The sequence below is a fragment of the Lutra lutra genome, chromosome 10 (genome assembly GCF_902655055.1).
Source record: "Lutra lutra chromosome 10, mLutLut1.2, whole genome shotgun sequence".
NCBI classification, from domain to species: Eukaryota; Metazoa; Chordata; class Mammalia; order Carnivora; family Mustelidae; genus Lutra; species Lutra lutra.
This window is the reverse complement of record NC_062287.1, coordinates 85,405,363-85,425,194: the sequence shown is the minus strand read 5'-3', so window position 1 is coordinate 85,425,194 and position 19,832 is coordinate 85,405,363. Positions and strand designations below refer to the sequence as shown.

The window sequence follows — 19,832 nt, the reverse complement described above, 5'->3', positions numbered from 1 at the left end:
TAGGCCACAAAACAGGTCTCAACAAATTAAAAAAACCAAAAACCAAAAAACAAAACCCAAAGTCATACCATGCATTTTTTTTCTGACCACAGTGCTATGAAACCAGAATTCAACAATAAGAAAAAAAAAATCTAAGAAAAGCGTAAGTACATGGAGGCTAAATATCATGCTCCTAAGCAATGACTCGGTCAACCAAGAAATCAAAGAGGAAAAAAATTACATGGAAACAAGTGAAAATGAAAACACAATGGTCCAGGGGCGCCTGGGTGGCTCAGTGGGTTAAAGCCTATGCCTTCAGCTTGGGTCATGATCCCAGGGTCCTGGGATGGAGCCCCATATCAGGCTCTGCTCAGCGGGGAGCCTGCTTCCTCCTCTCTCTGCCTCCCTATGATCTCTCTCTCCGTCAAAAAAAAAAAAAAAAAAAACCACAATGGTCCAAAATCTATGGGATGCAGCCAAAGTGCAATGAGAGGGAAGTTTATAGCAATACAGACCAACTCTCAAGAAGCAAGAAAATTGCAAATGAGCAACCTAACCTTATACCTAAAGGAGCTAGAAAAAGAATTTGAAACCCAAATCCAGCAAAAGGAAGGAAATAATAAAGATCAGAGCTGAAATAGATAATAGAAAAACTAAAAAAAGCCAACAGAACAAATTAATGAAACCAGGAGCTCATTCTCTGAAAAAGATCAATAAAATTGATAAATCTTTAGCAAAATACATTTAAAAAAAAAAAAAGAGAGAGAGGTGTCTCAAAATCACTAAGAAGAAAAGTAACAACCAACACCATAGAAATAAACAATTTTAACAGAGTACTATGAAAACCTACATACAGACAAATTGGACAACTCAGAAGAAATAGGTAAATTCCTAGAAACCTATAACCTACCAAACTAAAGCAGGAAGAAATACATAATTTGAACAGACCAATTACCATCAATGCACTTGCACCAGTAATTTAGAAACTCTCAAAAAAACAAAGCCCAAGATCAGATGGCTTTGCAGGCAAATTCTACAGAACATTTAAAGAAGAGTTAATACCAATTTTTGTCAAGCTACTCCGAAAAATAGAAAAGGAAAACTTCCAAATTCATTCTATAAGGCCTGATACCAAAACCACATAAAGACATCACAAAAAAGGAGAACAACAGGACAATATCTCTCATGAACACAGATGCAAAAATCCTCAACAAAGTATTAGCAAACCAAATCCAACAATACATTAAGAAAATCATATTCCGTGATCAAATGGGATTTATTCCACAGATGCAAGAGTGGTTCAATATTCACAAAGCAATCAGTGTGATATATCAGACCAATAACAGAAAGGATAAGGACCATGCGATCATTTGAATAGATGCAGAAAAAGCATATGACAAAGTACAACATCCATTTTTTTAAAGTTAATTTCCTATTAATTTTTCTTATTTAAGATTTTATTTGTCAGAAAGAGAAAGAGTCTGAGCACAAGCAGGGAGAGCAGCAGGCAGAGGGAGATGCAGGCTCCCTGCTGAGCAAGGGGACCAATGTGGGACTCCATCCCAGGACCCTGGGATTATGACCTGCGCCAAAGGCAGATGCTTAACCAACTGAGCCACCCAGGTGCCCCTATAATATCCATTTGTGATAAAACCCTCCCCAAAGCAGATCTGGAGGGAACATACCTGAACATAAACAAGGCCTTATACAAAAAACCCACAGCCAACAAAATAATGGTGAAAAACTGAGAGCTTTTCCCGAGGCCAGGAAGAAGATAAGGATGTCCACTCTCACCACTTTCATTCAACACAGTACTGAATTCCTAGACACAGCAATTAGACAATATAAAACAATAAAAGGCAGCCAAACTGGTAAAGAAGTAAAACTCTCATTTGCAGATGACAAGATATTATATACAGAAAACCCAAAAGACTCTACCAAAAAACTACTAGAACTGATAATGAATTTAGTAAATTCACAGGATACAAAATTAATGTACAAAAATGTGCTATATTCCTATACACTAACAATGATGCAACAGAAAAAATTAAGAAAACAATCTCATTTACAATCACACAAAAAAATGACAAAATAACTAGGAATAAATTTACCTGAAGAGGTGAAAGACCTCTACAATGAAAATGATAAAACACCGATAAAAGAAATTCAAGATAACACAAAGAAATGAAAAGACATTTACATGCTCATGGGTTGGAAGAACACTGTTAAAATGTCTACACTACCCCAGAGGAATCGACACATTTAATGCAATTCCTATCAAAATACTAACAGCATTTTTCACAAAACTAGAACAATTCTAAAATTTGAATGGAACCACAAAAAAAAACAGCCAAAGCAATCTTGAAAAAGAAAAAGCCGGAAGTTCATGATTTAACCCCACAGAAATGCTCTTATCAATAATACATCCAATGATTTCCAGGTTGCTAAATCCAGTGAACAATTGCTAGTTTGATATTGATTTATCATTGGGATTTGATAACATTTGATCATCCTCTCATTCTTGATAGACATTCTTTGCTTGGCCATTAATATACAACACTTCTCTGGCGATTCACAGACCTGTACCCCTGGGGATAAAAATATATGTTTATAAAAAATAAAATTAAAAAAAATATACAACACTTCTGCTTCCTCTCTCACCTTACTGGTCATTCCATCTCATCTCTTTTTTTTTTTTTTAAGATTTTATTTATTTACTTGACAGAGAGAGATTACAAGTAAGCAGAGAGGCAGGCAGAGAGAGCGAGAGAAGGGAGGAAGCAGGCTCCCTGCGGAGCAGAGAGCCCAATGTGGGGCTCGATCCCAGGACCCTGGGATCATGACCTGAGCCAAAGGCAGAGGCTTTAACCCACTGAGCCACCCAGGCACCCCAGAATCTGAAGAAATTTTAATGAAAACCTGTTTTACTCATTGTTAATTATCTTGAGATACTCTACAAACACACGTGCACTTCATTTTCCAGTTTTAGCAGCCACAATATATTTCAACCTAATGTATCTTATCAGCTAAAGAGACCTGAATTCACAAATACCAGATAAAAAATTTCATTTAAAGTGCAGTGTCTGACATACAATCAAGGCTCAAAAAAAAGTTACATGATTTGCACTCATCAACCAACAATATAAGTAAAATAATGAAGGAGGGGACCCACAGATACAAGCATTCTTACTAAAAGGGCAAAGTGTATCTCAGAATTGTAATTCAGAAGCAGGAAAGAAAATTACATTTTACGTGTATTGGGCAAAAACCAATCTTAAAATTTAAATCAGCAACGTGACAGCAACTTGTTTATTTGAATTAAATAGCCATCCTCTTCTACCTTCCTTAGGGTGGGCAGCATTTATTCAACCAGGGCCCATAATGAGCCAAATACCCTGGGCATGCGCAACAGTTGACACATAAGGTTCCTAGCCTTCACTGAATGTACAACCTCACAAACCTCTGAGGCTGTTTTATGCCATGATAAAAGTAGAGGGTGCTGTAGGAGAGAGGCATTTAACCTCACCATGACAATAGTGCTTTAGGCAGAGAAATGAAGTTGAGTGTAGGTCATCCAGACCAAGGGCAGGCAAACTTTCTGTGAAGAGCCAGCCAGGAAGTACTTTAGGCTTTGTAGGCCACAGTGGTCTCTGCTGCAACTACTCTAGTCTTGGCAAAAGTAGCCACAGACAATACATAAAAGAGTTAAGTATGACTGTTCCAATAAAATTTTATGGACACTGAAATTTGAATTTCATATAATGTTCATATGTCATGAAGTATTATTCTCCCTTTGATTTTCTTAACCATTTAAAACAGTGAAAACCACTTTTAGCTTGTGGACCATACAAAAGGTGCCAGCCCCTGGTCTAGACTGGGAAAGAGCAGGGTGCTCTTACAGTGGACACAAGTTCACGACATCCTGGGTGTGATAACCAAGAGGAAAGGTTTGTGTGCTGGGAGGCAACGGAGGGAGGGAATATCCATTAAACAAAGCAGTTTTTGTAGTCTGTCAACGTATCACACAAAAATGGCATGATTATTATCACATTCTCCAAGCCCAGGCTACCTCAGTAGGTAACCTGGGAGTCTGTGTCAGAAAGGTCTTACATGCTATGAATTTTGCATTATATCCTCAATTAAAATTTGCTGAAACTTGTATTTCACAAAATCATTATGGCTGCAGACTGGAGGAAAATTGATTACACTTCAAGATGTCTCAGTTAGGAACAAAGAGACTGAGAGAGAGAAAATTTTCATTTTGGTCATTCAATTCATTTTGGTCACACTGAGTTTGAGGCAGCTATGTCCCATACCTGAGTGGAAACATGCAGAAAAAGGTAGAAAGCGGCTGAACACAAAGATCCAAGGCACAGAAGAGAAGCCTGTGTTAAAGACATGGATGTAAGGGCCCCTGGGTGGCTCAGTTATGCAGCTGCCTTTGGCTTAGGTCATGATCCCGCAGTCCTGGGATCGAGCCCTACATCAGGCTCTCTGATCAGTGGGGAGCCTGCTTCTCCCTCTGCCTGCTGCTCTATCTGAACTTAAAAAAAAAAAAAGACATGGATGTCCATTCAGTAGATGACAAAAGCCATGGGAATAGATGAGATGACCCCAGGCAGAGTGAGTGAAAAAAGGGTCCTAGGGCAAATTCTTGAGTAATAGTAGTATTCAATGGAACAGAGAGAATAATTTACAAAGGTTGCCTGAGAACGAACTGCCACAGAGGTTGGAGAAAAACAAGGAGAGGTGTCATCTAAGTCAAGAGAAGTTTCTATGAGGGAAGGGGTTATCACAGTCACACGGTGCTGAGAGGTGGAGAAAAACAGGAACTGTGGAGTGATCACTGGACCGCACCTATTCTTAGAAATGAAGGAACCAACATTTGAATACTGGAAACTAATTCTGTAACATCAGAAATGGAGGAAAAAAAAACAGAGATCTTATACTTTCAAGGTGTTTTAACATTTTTTAATCTAAAAGCCTTCAGGAAGGGCATGCACTCTAGTTCCATAAACTACCACTTCATGTGCTTTTGTACATGTCTGCTTCTGTAGCCACTGCTTTTGCAACATATTTCATAAACAGTCATTCATTTAACAAATATGGAGTGCCTACCACATGTCAGACACTGTTTGAGTAATAAAGTCCCTGCCCTCATGAACTTACATTCTAATGGGGACAGATAATAAACATTAAAATATATTAAGTCTGTTAGTAAGAAGTCCAAGGAGGAAATGATGAAATAGGGATGAGAGAAACAAAAACAATGCAAGGGTGTAGGGGAGATATTGTTATATACACAGCTGGGCAGAGAAGTACTTTCTGATGAAATAACAAGAGAATAGATCTGAAGAAGCCGAAGGGAGCCACATGGCTACCTGGGAGAAGTGTGCTCCACACAGAAGGGCCAGTACTAAGATTCTAGAGCTGGCTTGGCCTCCCGAAGAAACCACTGGAGGATTCTGAATAGAAGGAAAACATAATCTGATCTTCCGTATTAAACAGAACTTTCTGGCAGCTATGTTAAGAACTGGCTGTAGAGGGACAAGACCCAAACATGGACCATTTAAGAAGCTACTTCAAAAATCTAAATAAGAAATAATGGTAGCTTAGACCATAAGGTAGCATCCGAAGTAGTGAGAAACCTGACTGACTTTAGATTTATCAGAGCTGACAGGATTTGACATTGGATTACATATGAAATATAAGACAAAAACAGGAACCACAAAGGAACCCCAGTTTTGGGTTTTGAGTAACTAGAAGCATAGAAATGGCATTTCCTGAGTTGGAGAAGGTTAAAAAAAAAAAAAAACAGATTTAGGAAGAAAAAAGGTTCATTTTTGCAGTTGTTGTAGGAGATGTCTTTTGAGTAAACAGAGATGTTCAACAGGAATAGCTAGGTATTTGTGGAGTTCAGAAGAGAAATACAGGAGATAAACACATGAAAACCACTAGCATGTAAATAGTACTTAAAGGCATGTGACTGAATGAAAGCACTCAGACAGCAGTGGCTCTCAACCAGGTGCCCTCCAGAGCATTTTTAAGTGCATAGGAGCTGCTGCAGCTGTTCTAATGACTGGGAAGCACCACTGGCATTTTAGTAGGTGAGGACAGGGATGTGAAGTATCTTGTACTGAACTTTAACAACCCAGCAATACAAAAAACGATCTTGCATTTGGTACTCAGCCTCACCCAAAATCATAGCAAAAAAAAAAAAAAAAAAGAAAAATACAAACAACGTGCATAGGGAATAAATGTAACTGAGCAGAAGTCATCCCAGGAATAAGTTATCCTAATGTTGAGAGAAGGAACCCACAAATAAGCTGTGAATGAAGAGAAGAACTGATGGGCACCAGGGTGGCTCAGTCAGTTAAGCGTCTGACTCTTGATTTCGGCTCAGGTCATGATCTCACCGGTCTTAAGATGGAGCCTGGCATGAGGCTCTGCACTCAGCTGAGTCTGCTTGAAGATTCACTCCCTCTGCCCACCCCCCACTGTGATTCATGCATGCTCTCTCTCTCTCAAATAAATCTTTAAAGAGAAAGAGAGGGACGCCTGGGTGGCTCAGTTGGTTAAGCAGCTGCCTTCGGCTCAGGTCATGATCCCAGCGTCCTGGGATCGAGTCCCACATCGGGCTCCTTGCTTGGCAGCGAGCCTGCTTCTCCCTCTGCCTCTGCCTGCCACTCTGTCTGCCTGTGCTTACTCTCGCTTCTCTCTCTATGACAAATAAATAAATAAAATCTTTAAAAAAAAAAAAAAGAGAGAGAGAGAGAGAGAAAGAGAGAGAGAGAGGAGCCGCTTGTAGATAAATGTAGGATCACTGTGTTGTACACCTGAAATTAATGTACTGTATGTCAACTACACTTCAATGACAGGGAGGGATGGAGGCCCCAAAAACCAACCGAAGAATGTGTTTCAAGAAGGAAAAAGTGATCATCTGTGCCAAATACTTCAGGTGTTTTCTAGTATGTTAACATTAGTACATGTCTAGTAGAGCTTAAATGGGTACTGATATTCTATTTCAATTTCTCTGAAAATTAGATTTGGAACTCCTTAGAATAAGTCACTTCCCTTCTACATACTAGACCTACTAAACAGCAATTACAGAGAGCATCCAGTAAGTACTCCTCATTTCTGATAAGCACTAGACATTCAGACGGAAACCATAACACTCATCATTTTAAACTGCTCCATCAGAAAAAAGACTAATTTCTTAAAGGTGAGCTTGAAAAATGAAAAGCATAGTAAGAATATCTTTTACTGAGAGCTGTCCCAATAATGAAACCACTTTGTTAAAAAGTAGATGATATTATCTTTTCAGCAGCCCTATGAGAGAAGTATTACTATTATTTCCACTCTGAAACTGGAAACAGAGTTACAGAGATAGTTATTTAGTCATACAACAAGCAGGAGAGCCAAGACTTGAAATTCCAGTAGTCTGGATGCACAGCCTGCCCATCTGAAGTATGAATGAAAATAACGATTCTTTCTCTTATAGCTTTTAACGCTCTCTCCATATGAAATGGTCTTTGTTATAAACTATTTACTCTTAACACTTTACTGACTACTGGCTAGAATGCTGTCGTAAGTCTGATGATTTATAATAGGTGGTAGCCACTGATCAGAATGAAACAGGCTATTAGTGCAATATCCTCTACTTCTCCTCTTTTCTGATAAAACAGTTCCAACTTTAGAGTCAAGATGGCGGAGAAGTAGCAGGCTGAGACTACTTCAGGTAGCGGGAGATCAGCTAGATAGCTTATCTAAAGATTACAAACACCTACAAATCCAACGGGAGATCGAAGAGAAGAAGAACAGCAACTCTAGAAACAGAAAATCAACCACTTTCTGCAAGGTAGGACTGGCGGAGAAGTGAATCCAAAGCGACGGGAAGATAGACCGCGGGGGGAGGGGCCGGCTCCCGGCGAGCGGTGGAACAACAGAGCACAAAATCGGGACTTTTAAAAGTCTGTTCCACTGAGGGACATCGCTCCAAAGGCTTAACCAGGGTGAAGCCCACACGGGGTCAGTGTGGCCTCAGGTTCCGCAGGGTCACAGAAGGATCGGGGGTGTCTGAGTGTCGCAGGGCTCACAGGTATTAGAACGTGGAAGCCGGCTACAGAGACAGAGCGGAGGAGTGACTCTCAGCTCAGGTTACCTTGAACCGGTCGCAGGCTTGGTCACCTCGGAGCGCGGCCGGAGGCCAGGGTGACGAGAGTCATTGGGCGCTGTTCTCTGGGGGCGCACTGAGGAGTGGGGCCCCGGGCTCTCGGCTCCTCCGGGCTGGAGACCAGGAGGCTGCCATCTTCATTCCCGCCCTCCGGAACTCTACGGAAAGTGCTCAGGGAACAAAAGCTCCCGAAAGCAAACCCGAGCGAATTACTCAGCCCGGCCCCGGGTAAGGGCGGTGCAACTCCACCTGAGGCAAAGACGCTTGAGAATCACTACAACAGGCCCCTCCCCCAGAAGATCAGCAAGAAAACCAGCCAGGACCAAGTTCACCTACCAAGGAGTGTAGTTTCAATACCAAGGAGAGTGGCGGAATTCCAGAGGAGGAGAAAGCAAAGCACGGAACTCATGGCTTTCTCCCCATGATTCTTTAGCCTTGCAATTAAATTAATTTTTTTTTCTTTTCTTATTCAATTTTTTTTCTTCTTCTGCTAAACTTTTTTAACGTTTACCCTTTTCTTTTTTTAACATTTTTTAACTAGTTTATCTAATATATATATATATTTTTCCTTTTTATACTTTTTCTTTATTGGTTTTCTTTTTTTAATTTTTTTTTCTTTCTTTCTGAACCTCTTTTTATCCCCTTCCCCCCCTCCCCGATTTGGGATCTCTTCTGATTTGGCTAAAGCATATTTTCCTGGGGTTGTTGCCACCCTTTTAGTATTTTACTTGCTCCTTCATATACTCTTATCTGGACAAAATGACAAGGCGGAAAAATTCACCACAAAAAAAAGAACAAGAGGCAGTACCAAAGGCTAGGGACCTAATCAATACAGACATTGATAATATGTCAGATCCAGAGTTCAGAATGACGATTCTCAAGGTTCTAGCCGGGCTCGAAAAAGGCATGGAAGATATTAGAGAAACCCTCTCGGGAGATATAAAAGCCCTTTCTGGAGAAATAAAAGAACTAAAATCTAACCAAGTTGAAATAAAAAAAGCTATTAATGAGGTGCAAACAAAAATGGAGGCTCTGATGGCTAGGATAAATGAGGCAGAAGAAAGAATTAGCGATATAGAAGACCAAATGACAGAGAATAAAGAAGCTGAGCAAAAGAGGGACAAACAGCTACTGGATCACGAGGGGAGAATTCGAGAGATAAGTGACACCATAAGACGAAACAACATTAGAATAATTGGGATTCCAGAAGAAGAGGAAACAGAGAGGGGAGCAGAAGGTATATTGGAGAGAATTATTGGAGAGAATTTCCCCAATATGGCAAAGGGAACAAGCATCAAAATCCAGGAGGTTCAGAGAACCCCCCTCAAAATCAATAAGAATAGGTCCACACCCCGTCACCTAATAGTAAAATTGACAAGTCTTAGTGACAAAGAAAAGATCCTGAAAGCAGCCAGGGAAAAGAAGTCTGTAACGTACAATGGTAAAAATATTCGATTGGCAGCAGACTTATCCACAGAGACCTGGCAGGCCAGAAAGAGCTGGCATGATATATTCAGAGTACTAAACGAGAAAAACATGCAGCCAAGAATACTATATCCAGCTAGGCTATCATTGAAAATAGATGGAGAGATTAAAAGCTTCCAGGACAAACAAAAATTGAAAGAATTTGCAAATACCAAACCAGCTCTACAGGAAATATTGAAAGGGGTCCTCTAAGCAAAGAGAGACCCTAAAAGAAGTAGATCAGAAAGAAACAGAGACAATATACAATAACAGTCACCTTACAGGCAATACAATGGCACTAAATTCATATCTCTCAATACTTACCCTGAATGTTAATGGGCTAAATGCCCCAATCAAAAGACACAGGGTATCAGAATGGATAAAAAAACAAAACCCATCTATATGTTGCCTACAAGAAACTCATCTTAAACCTGAAGACACCACCAGATTTAAAGTGAGGGGGTGGAAAAGAATTTACCATGCTAATGAACATCAGAAGAAAGCAGGAGTGGCAATCCTTATATCAGATCAATTAGATTTTAAGCCAAAGACTACAATAAGAGATGAGGAAGGATACTATATCATACTCAAAGGAACTATCCAACAAGAAGATCTAACAATTTTAAATATCTATGCCCCTAACGTGGGAGCAGCCAACTATATAAACCAATTAATAACAAAATCAAAGAAACATATCGACAATAATACAATAATAGTAGGGGACTTTAACATTCCCCTCACTGAAATGGACAGATCATCCAAGCAAAAGATCAACAAGGAAATAAAGGCCTTAAATGACACACTGGACCAGATGGACATCACAGATATATTCAGAACTTTTCATCCCAAAGCAACAGAATACACATTCTTCTCTAGTGCACATGGAACATTCTCCAGAATAGATCACATTCTTGGTCCTAAATCAGGTCTCAACTGTTATCAAAAGATTGGAATCATTCCCTGCATATTTTCAGACCACAATGCTCTGAAGCTAGAACTCAATCACAAGAGGAAATTTGGAAAGAACCCAAATACATGGAGACTAAACAGCATCCTTCTAAAGAATGAGTGGGTCAACCAGGAAATTAAAGAAGAAGTGAAAAAATTCATGGAAACAAATGATAATGAAAACACAACGGTTCAAAATCTGTGGGACACAACAAAGGCAGTCCTGAGAGGAAAATATATAGCGGTACAAGCCTTTCTCAAGAAACAAGAAAGGTCTCAGGTACACAACCTAACCCTACACCTAAAGGAGCTGGAGAAAGAACAAGAAAGAAACCCTAAACCCACCAGGAGAAGAGAAATCATAAAGATCAGAGCAGAAATCAATGAAATAGAAACCAAAAAAACAATAGAACAAATCAACGAAACTAGGAGCCTGTTCTTCGAAAGAATTAATAAGATTGATAAACCCCTGGCCAGACTTATCAAAAAGAAAAGAGAGAGGACCCAAATAAAATCATGAATGAAAGAGGAGAGATCACAATGAACACCAAAGAAATACAGACAATTATAAGAACATACTATGAGCAACTCTACGCCAACAAATTTGACAATCTGGAAGAAATGGATGCATTCCTAGAGACATATAAACTACCACAACTGAACCAGGAAAAAATAGAAAGCCTCAACAGACCCATAAGCAGTAAGGAGATTGAAACAGTCATCAAAAATCTCCAAACAAACAAAAGCCCAGGGCCAGATGGCTTCCCGGGGGAATTCTACCAAACATTTAAAGAAGAACTAATTCCTATTCTCCTGAAACTGTTCCAAAAAATAGAAATGGAAGGAAAACTTCCAAACTCATTTTATGAGGCCAGCATCACCTCGATCCCAAAACCAGACAAGGATCCCATCAAAAAAGAGAACGACAGACCAATATCCTTGATGAACACAGATGCAAAAATTCTTGCCAAAATACTAGCCAATAGGATTCAACAGTACATTAAAAGGATTATTCACCACGACCAAGTGGGATTTATTCCAGGGCTGCAAGGCTGGTTCAACATCCGCAAATCAATCAATGTGATACAACACATTAATAAAAGAAAGAACAAGAACCATATGATACTCTCCATAGATGCTGAAAAAGCATTTGACAAAGTACAGCATCCCTTCCTGATCAAAACTCTTCAAAGTGTAGGGATAGACGGCACATACCTCAATATTATCAAAGCCATCTATGAAAAACCCACCGCAAATATCATTCTCAATGGAGAAAAACTGAAAGCTTTTCCACTAAGGTCAGGAACACGGCAGGGATGTCCGTTATCACCACTGCTATTCAACATAGTACTAGAAGTCCTAGCCTCAGCAATCAGACAACAAAAGGAAATTAAAGGCATCCAAATTGGCAAAGAAGAAGTCAAACTATCACTCTTCGCAGATGATATGATACTATATGTGGAAAACCCAAAAGACTCCACTCCAAAACTGCTAAAACTTGTACAGGAATTCAGTAAAGTGTCAGGATATAAAATCAATGCACAGAAATCAGTTGCATTTCTCTACACCAACAACAAGACAGAAGAAAGAGCAATTAAGGAGTCCATCCCATTTACAATTGCACCCAAAACTATAAGATACCTAGGAATAAACCTAACCAAAGAGACTAAGAATCTATACACAGAAAACTATAAAGTACTCATGAAAGAAATTGAGGAAGACACAAAGAAATGGAAAAATGTTCCATGCTCCTGGATTGGAAGAATAAATATTGTGAAAATGTCTATGCTACCTAAAGCAATCTACACATTTAATGCAATTCCTATCAAAGTACCATCCATTTTTTTCAAAGAAATGGAACAAATAATCCTAAAATTTATATGGAACCAGAAAAGACCTCGAATAGCCAAAGGAATATTGAAAAAGAAAGCCAAAGTTGGTGGCATCACAATTCCGGACTTCAAGCTCTATTACAAAGCTGTCATCATCAAGACAGCATGGTACTGGCACAAAAACAGACACATAGATCAATGGAACAGAATAGAGAGCCCTGAAATAGACCCTCAACTCTATGGTCAACTAATCTTCGACAAAGCAGGAAAGAATGTCCAATGGAAAAAAGAGAGCCTCTTCAATAAATGGTGTTGGGAAAATTGGGCAGCCACATGCAGAAAAATGAAATTGGATCATTTCCTTATACCACACACGAAAATAGACTCAAAATGGATGAAGGATCTCAATGTGAGAAAGGAATCCATCAAAATCCTTGAGGAGAACACAGGCAGCAACCTCTTCGACCTCAGCCGCAGCAACATCTTCCTAGGAACATCGCCAAAAGCAAGGGAAGCAAGGGCAAAAATGAACTATTGGGATTTTATCAAGATCAAAAGCTTTTGCACAGCAAAGGAAACAGTCAACAAAACCAAAAGACAACTGACAGAATGGGAGAAGATATTTGCAAATGACATATCAGATAAAGGGCTAGTGTCCAAAATCTATAAAGAACTTAGCAAACTCAACACCCAAAGAACAAATAATCCAATCAAGAAATGGGCAGAGGACATGAACAGACATTTCTGCAAAGAAGACATCCAGATGGCCAATAGACACATGAAAAAGTGCTCCACATCACTCAGCATCAGGGAAATACAAATCAAAACCACTATGAGATATCACCTCACACCAGTCAGAATGGCTAAAATTAACAAGTCAGGAAATGACAGATGCTGGCGAGGATGCGGAGAAAGGGGAACCCTCCTACACTGTTGGTGGGAATGCAAGCTGGTGCAACCACTCTGGAAAACAGCATGGAGGTTCCTCAAAATGTTGAAAATAGAACTACCCTATGACCCAGCAATTGCACTGCTGGGTATTTACCCTAAAGATACAAACGTAGTGATCCGAAGGGGCACGTGCACCCGAATGTTTATAGCAGCAATGTCTACAATAGCCAAACTATGGAAAGAACCTAGATGTCCATCAACAGACGAATGGATAAAGAAGATGTGGTATATATACACAATGGAATACTACGCAGCCATCAAAAGAAATGAAATCTTGCCATTTGCGACGACGTGGATGGAACTAGAGGGTATCATGCTTAGCGAAATAAGTCAATCGGAGAAAGACAACTATCGTATGATCTCCCTGATATGAGGGATAGGAGATGCAACATGGGGGGTTAAGGGGGTAGGAGAAGAGTAAATGAAACAAGATGGAATTGGGAGGGAGACAAATCATAAGTGACTCTTAATCTCACAAAACAAACTGAGGGTTGATGGGGGGAGGGAGGTTGGGAGGGGGGTGGGATTATGGACACTGGGGAGTGTATGTGCTATGGTGAGTGCTGTGAAGTGTGTAAACCTGGTGATTCACAGACCTGTACCCCTCGGGATAAAAAATATATTACATGTTTATAAAAAATAAAATTTAAAAAAAAATTCTCAAAAAAAAAAAAAAAAAAAACCAGTTCCAACTTTAATGACAAAAATTTCCTCTTACACTGTTAAATTTAAATAGTTGCAAAAAGTTTACATTACTTACTAGAAACCTATTAACCTTGTTGACCCTAAAACATTAAATACCCAGTACTATAAGCCAGTATAAAAATTGTGTAACAATAAAACTAAAGGGAAGATTGTTTACTTTTTCTTTTTCTAAAAGTATTTAACCATTATGTGAAAAGAAAAATTGAAAAGCTAGGTCAAAAAGGTTAAGATTATCATTTAACACTAGTTCTGAAAACTGAGCCAAACCTACCATTTGGTAAGCATCCTAAAATTGGGTATACAGAGTAAGTATTGTAGGTATGAAGTTTGCTAGGATGAATTACAAACCTTAGAAACCCAAGACCTTGCAGAAGCTCAATAGGTACTCATTTAGTAAAGTTTACTGCAAAATTTGATCTTGGGGGCACTGTTTATATAAGAGGCTGATTTGGAAACTTTGACTAATAGTCCCTCACTATCACTAAACAAAAGTGGTAGCACTATCCCATACTAAGACATCAAAGCATCATTAAATAACTTAGTCTAAAGTTACACAGAGCTTTCAGGTTAACAGCTGTACCATTTTTAGAACAAAAGCAAATCTTGCTTTTAAAAATGTTTAAAGATGGGGAAAACTATTTTAAACTTTGTAGTTATGTTTAACTTAGTAGGTGAAATTTACAGAAATACATTTATAGCAACTCTGTGAAGAACAAAACAGAGCAAAATCACTTACCTCACTTGTTTTTAAAAACAGCCTCAACTACTTATAAAACTGTGAAGTTTTAAGTTAGTACATTAATTCTGAATACCTTTTCTTACAATCCACAAGTGCCTCATAAAGGAGCCTTAAAAGGGTGTGTTTTTTTTCAGTGGTGAGGTTCCAATCAGAAATCCATTTTCTAACCTACAGGATTGACAAAAGGAGGGAATTCAGTGGCACAGCTGGATATAGTTTCATCATTTAAAAGGGAACATTTAGAACATACATATTTACTATTTTAATTATAATACAGTCTGCACTTCTTACAAGCAGAACAAGTATTCCACACAGTAACTCACTTGATCCAGCTCAGTTGGAATATACTGGATGGCCCCACAAGATGCTGCCACTTTAATGAGGCTGCAATATACTGTATATCTTACAGGAGTGTTCTTATCCATCCCGTGGAAAAGGTTACTTAGCCTGGTTAACAAAAAAAATAATAAAACAGTGTTTCAGATGGGTAACTATGATGATTAAGTTGAGATTATCTGCTCTCACAACAAACCTGAGACACCATTAATAATTTCACATTACAAGGAGGCAAATGGGGTGCAGAAAGGTTAAATGACCTGTCCGAGGTAACACAACCAATCAGAGCCACAGGTGACAGTCAAGTTCTGTAATTCTTGCTTTTAACCATTAAATGACAGTGACATAAAGAGAGCTTCTTAACAAAACCAAGCTTCTTTCAGTTCTTAACTTACAACTGCAGTCTCAGAGATGGGCGTTCACCTTCCCGAAATTTGACCAGCTTTTCACACAGGCTTTCAATCAGAGCTTCCTGCTTGTCCGGTTCCAGGATCAAAAGGAGGGATACCACGCTGTTCATCACACTTTCAACATCTACACATGTATGGATAACACAAGAGTGATATTATCATACTTAATGTGTCTAATTAAATATGTATTTCCAGTGTTTTAATACATCAAAGACCATTAAAGTTAAGATACTTTAGGAAGATGTAATCTACCTACTGCAAAACAGTTTCACCAGAGGAAACTTTTCCTTCAATGGTGGACATTAGGCTAAAAATATATTATACATGAATTCAAATGAAACTAATTCTGTTACACAGCTAACATCCAGAAAACACTATACATTTTATTAAAGAAAAAGGAAATTATTATCTAAGATTTGGTTTCCAACCTATAAAACAGAAGACTGATATATATGTCTATATATATGGTTTCAATTTTTACTGGCAAGATATTCAGTTGTCTGGAAGTTACTCCTTCGGTCAAGTTAAAATGCTTTCCCAAGTGAAGAAAACCTTTATATATAAATAGGAAATTACTGAGAAATGAAAGTGATCAACTTCGTGGCTGGGCCATTGCTTTCTGACTGTAAGTTATTAACTACAAACCAAATTTAATCTCAAACCTTAACTAAAGATTATAGGACTCCCAATTTTCAAAATTTCCCATTTTATGTCAATAAATAGGGCATCAGCCAAATAATTTACTGTCTTTTAGATTACTGGAAATTATATCCCATTTGGTATTAATGTAAAACTATGAAAAGGCAAGAAGAGCTTCACTTTTCTTCAATTCATTCTGAAATTACCAGTATTGAGTGTATGTACTTAACACTCAAAAAACATTAGCTCTTAAAAAAGATGTTTTCTCAAAATAGGCTTACTTCACAGGTATAACAGATTAGAATAACCTGAAAGTATGTGCAAAGGTTAAGATTAAAAGACAACAGGGCTTAACAAGTCCAAGACAAATATACTTTACAGGAAAAATTTAAATTAAAAAAAAAAAATTTTTTTTATTTATTTGAGAGAGAGAGAGAGAGAGATCACAAGTAGGCAGGGAGGCAGGCAGAGAGAGAGGGGGAAGCAGGCTCCCTGCTGAGCAGAGAGCCCGAATGCGGGACTCGATTCCAGGACCCTGAGATCATGACCCGGGCCGAAGGCAGAGGCTTAAGCCACTGAGCCACCCAGGCGCCCCTACAGGAAAAATTTAAAAGTAGATCCTTTCTGATTAATAAGAAACATTACAAAAAAATTAAAAACAAACCTTTATCATCTTCCTTCAGACACACATCACAGGCCTCAATAATTTGAGCTAAATCTACATGAAGTCCACCTTCTGAGTTCTCTTCTGAAATTTCAGCTCCTTTAGATTTCAGATAAGCTCGAAGCTCAGCAGCCTGTTGAATCAAGTAAGATTGCTAGACACTTCTATAACTGACAATGCCAAAATTCAAGATACCAAACCATTCTTTTTTTTTTTGGAAAAAAATAAGAAGTAAATACCATACTTAATGACTTTAAATTACTATGCTGAAGTGCCTCTCTCCCACCTCAGTCCCCCTCACATCCTACAGGAGCCAGAGGTTTTCCTCTACAAAACCAAGTGGCTACACAAACCCAGTATGACCCTCGTGGGTCACCTTCAGAATTTCTCTCCTACCACCTACTGCTGCTGAACTTCCAGTACACACAAAAACTTCTAATATATATCTAAAGTGCTTATGAGGGGTTGTGTGTGGAGGAGAATTAATCTGACCTGGTAAATTCAACCTGTTTTAAAGAAATAAAATTTTATTATTCTCAAGTATACATAATATAGCCAATTTAAAAAGTTAGAGACATTTGCCGTTCATGAAGGTAATCATTTGTTAATAAAATGTTTGAGAAGCTATATGAGACAAGCATTCTGGGAAACACAAAGATAAAAAATGATGCCTTTGACTGTTTTGAATATAATACTTTTCAAATTGGATCTACTTTATAACTATTTTTTTAGAATGCAAACTACATATCTGAATCAGAAAGCACCCTGGGACCTGTAACTACAATATCACATTGAGGTATTCAGACATTTTATACTCTAAAACATATATATAATATTCAGTAAGGTGCCCTTTTGAGGGGTTGGTATTTATGGCAGCCAAACATCAATGTAGATGGTATTTAAGATAATAAAATGAAAACTTAAGCAGGGAGATGAAAGGATACCATTAGTAAATGCACAGGTATCACATTTTCTAAACCCACAAACATGTTTGGCTACCTAAAACAGATATGTTAAATTTGTATATCTGATGGCCCTATCCTTTCAGATAACAACACAGTTAACTTCACCTATGAGTTGGTATTATAAACTAGATTTCATGAAACCACCATCACCATATCAAAGAGCACTTTATTGTTTTTATCTGTCATCCTCACTGGCTACAAGTAGTTGTAGAGTAGGACAAGTAAAGGAAAAGAAAAAATTCTGAACTCCATTTCCTAGTCTACTCAAACACAGAATCTGACCAAAGTTGAAATTCTGAAGCAATCCCGTATCTACCGAGAAGGAATGGTTGATGTCAAACTGATGTATTACAAAAGTAGCATAACCTAACTAGAAAGGAAACTAACTTATCTTTAAAACTAAAATAAGGCCATCAACAAGAACTTCCTCCATCTACAAATTCTTTCCTATGTTAAAATCAAATACTTTTTTGAGGTAATCTAATAGCCAATTTGTTAGTAACATGATTTCATTAATAACCATATATGCTCCCCCCCCATTTTCCTTTCTAATGTGCTCAACTCCTTCCCTCGCCTTATCTTCTCCCCCAGGGCCCCCCCATCGCCTTCCTTTCGTTTCCCCTTCTTAGTCGGTTCTTCAGGGCTGAGGATCTGCACTTCTACCATTGGGAGTAAAAATCAACACCTGTAATTCTACGAGTTACCTTAGAATAGTAATGGTGTTTTCAACTCTATAAAAACCAAATTTCCATGTTAGTGGGATAGCAAAAAATATAAAACACCTACGACTTCACAAAATATGGTTTTCAGTTCTACAAAATAAACTTAAAGAAAATAATTTCGGGTTTAACTCCCATCAACTACAGTTTAACTTTTGTTATGGGAAAAATTAGAAGTATCCGCCATGCATACACAAAAGACCAAGCCCGAAATAAAAAATTTAAAAATATTACGATGGTTCACCAGACGTATGCCTCAAAGCATGAGGGTGAAACTGACGTTCTACTTTCAGACTGCAGAACTCTCACTCTTGTACAAGTAAAAATATAAAGTTATAAAGTATAGCCTCCGTTTAAAATAGGGTCACCTTTGCCTCTGTGATCACAAAATAAAACCATTCCAGCTTTACTATAAAATAATTTTTCCTAGACTGCTTACGCCGTCTAAAGATTCGCCACCTCCCACTCCGGATGTGGCTGCGTCTGGCAGACGGAAGCAGGCACCAAAGTACTGTCGTCAGAAGTGACACAGACTGGAAGAGTCCCGACGCCGACCAGGAAGCTGGCCTTAAAACCTCGGTCCACGCGCCGGAATCAACGGTCGGCGGGCTACCTCAACTCCAAGCCAGAAATTAGCGCCGCGCCTCGTCTCACGGCCGGCCTCCCTCCCTACTGTCTTGTGTGGGGAGTGAGCAGCGGCTCTCAGCCCCGGAGCGGGCTCCGCGGGGCGGCGTGCCGCCCGCCTGGCCCTCGCTCAACCCTTCATACCCCTGAGTCTCCCCCAACCCCGTCCTGGAGGCACTGGCTGCCTGGGAGCACACCTGATCTTCCTCACTGATGTCGATGAACGCCGGGACGCTCATGTTGAAGGCCCGGGTACGGCAGTCCCACCGCTCACAAAACCACGCCGACCGGAAAGAGAGCTGTAGTGCGCGGGGTTGCCTCACAACTGCTTCCGGGTTACCCCGCGGGGCGGGGCCACCGAGATAGGCGGGGCCAGAGGGCCAATCCCACCGCGCGCTGTACAGGGAGGGCGCGCACTTGGGCGGGTCTCGCGGACGCGCTCTCCCGGGAGCGGTCCCTGGCATCGCCTATTGCTTCTAGCCTTTAGAGTGCTGTTACGTATTTATCCTTCGCGTGAGTTCACGCCTTGCGCCTTACTTCATTCACCTCCTTAATGAAATCTTAAGCCATTTCGGCCAACGAAAACTGTGCTTAAATAGTTGTTCTTTTGCAGCCACATCCCCTCTGCCAGCCAGCTCTCAGGCTGCACCGCACGGCGCCTCTGTTGTTGCTCCCCCCAGCCAC

General features: G+C 39.4%; 1 protein-coding gene across 1 annotated transcript in view; it reads right to left on the bottom strand.

Annotated features, from left to right (window-relative positions):
* EIF3M (eukaryotic translation initiation factor 3 subunit M) overlaps positions 1 to 19,493 on the bottom strand; it is a 28,448-nt gene extending 8,955 nt beyond the window's left edge. The window contains exons 1-5 of the mRNA XM_047691445.1: positions 19,346 to 19,493; positions 16,841 to 16,973; positions 15,523 to 15,661; positions 15,115 to 15,238; positions 14,865 to 14,959 (exon numbers count right to left, since the gene is read on the bottom strand). Coding sequence (XP_047547401.1) covers positions 14,865 to 14,959; positions 15,115 to 15,238; positions 15,523 to 15,661; positions 16,841 to 16,973; positions 19,346 to 19,387 — 533 coding nt within the window. The 5' untranslated portion in view covers positions 19,388 to 19,493. The remainder of the gene's footprint in view (positions 1 to 14,864; positions 14,960 to 15,114; positions 15,239 to 15,522; positions 15,662 to 16,840; positions 16,974 to 19,345) is intronic.
* Positions 19,494 to 19,832: the final 339 nt, after the last annotated feature.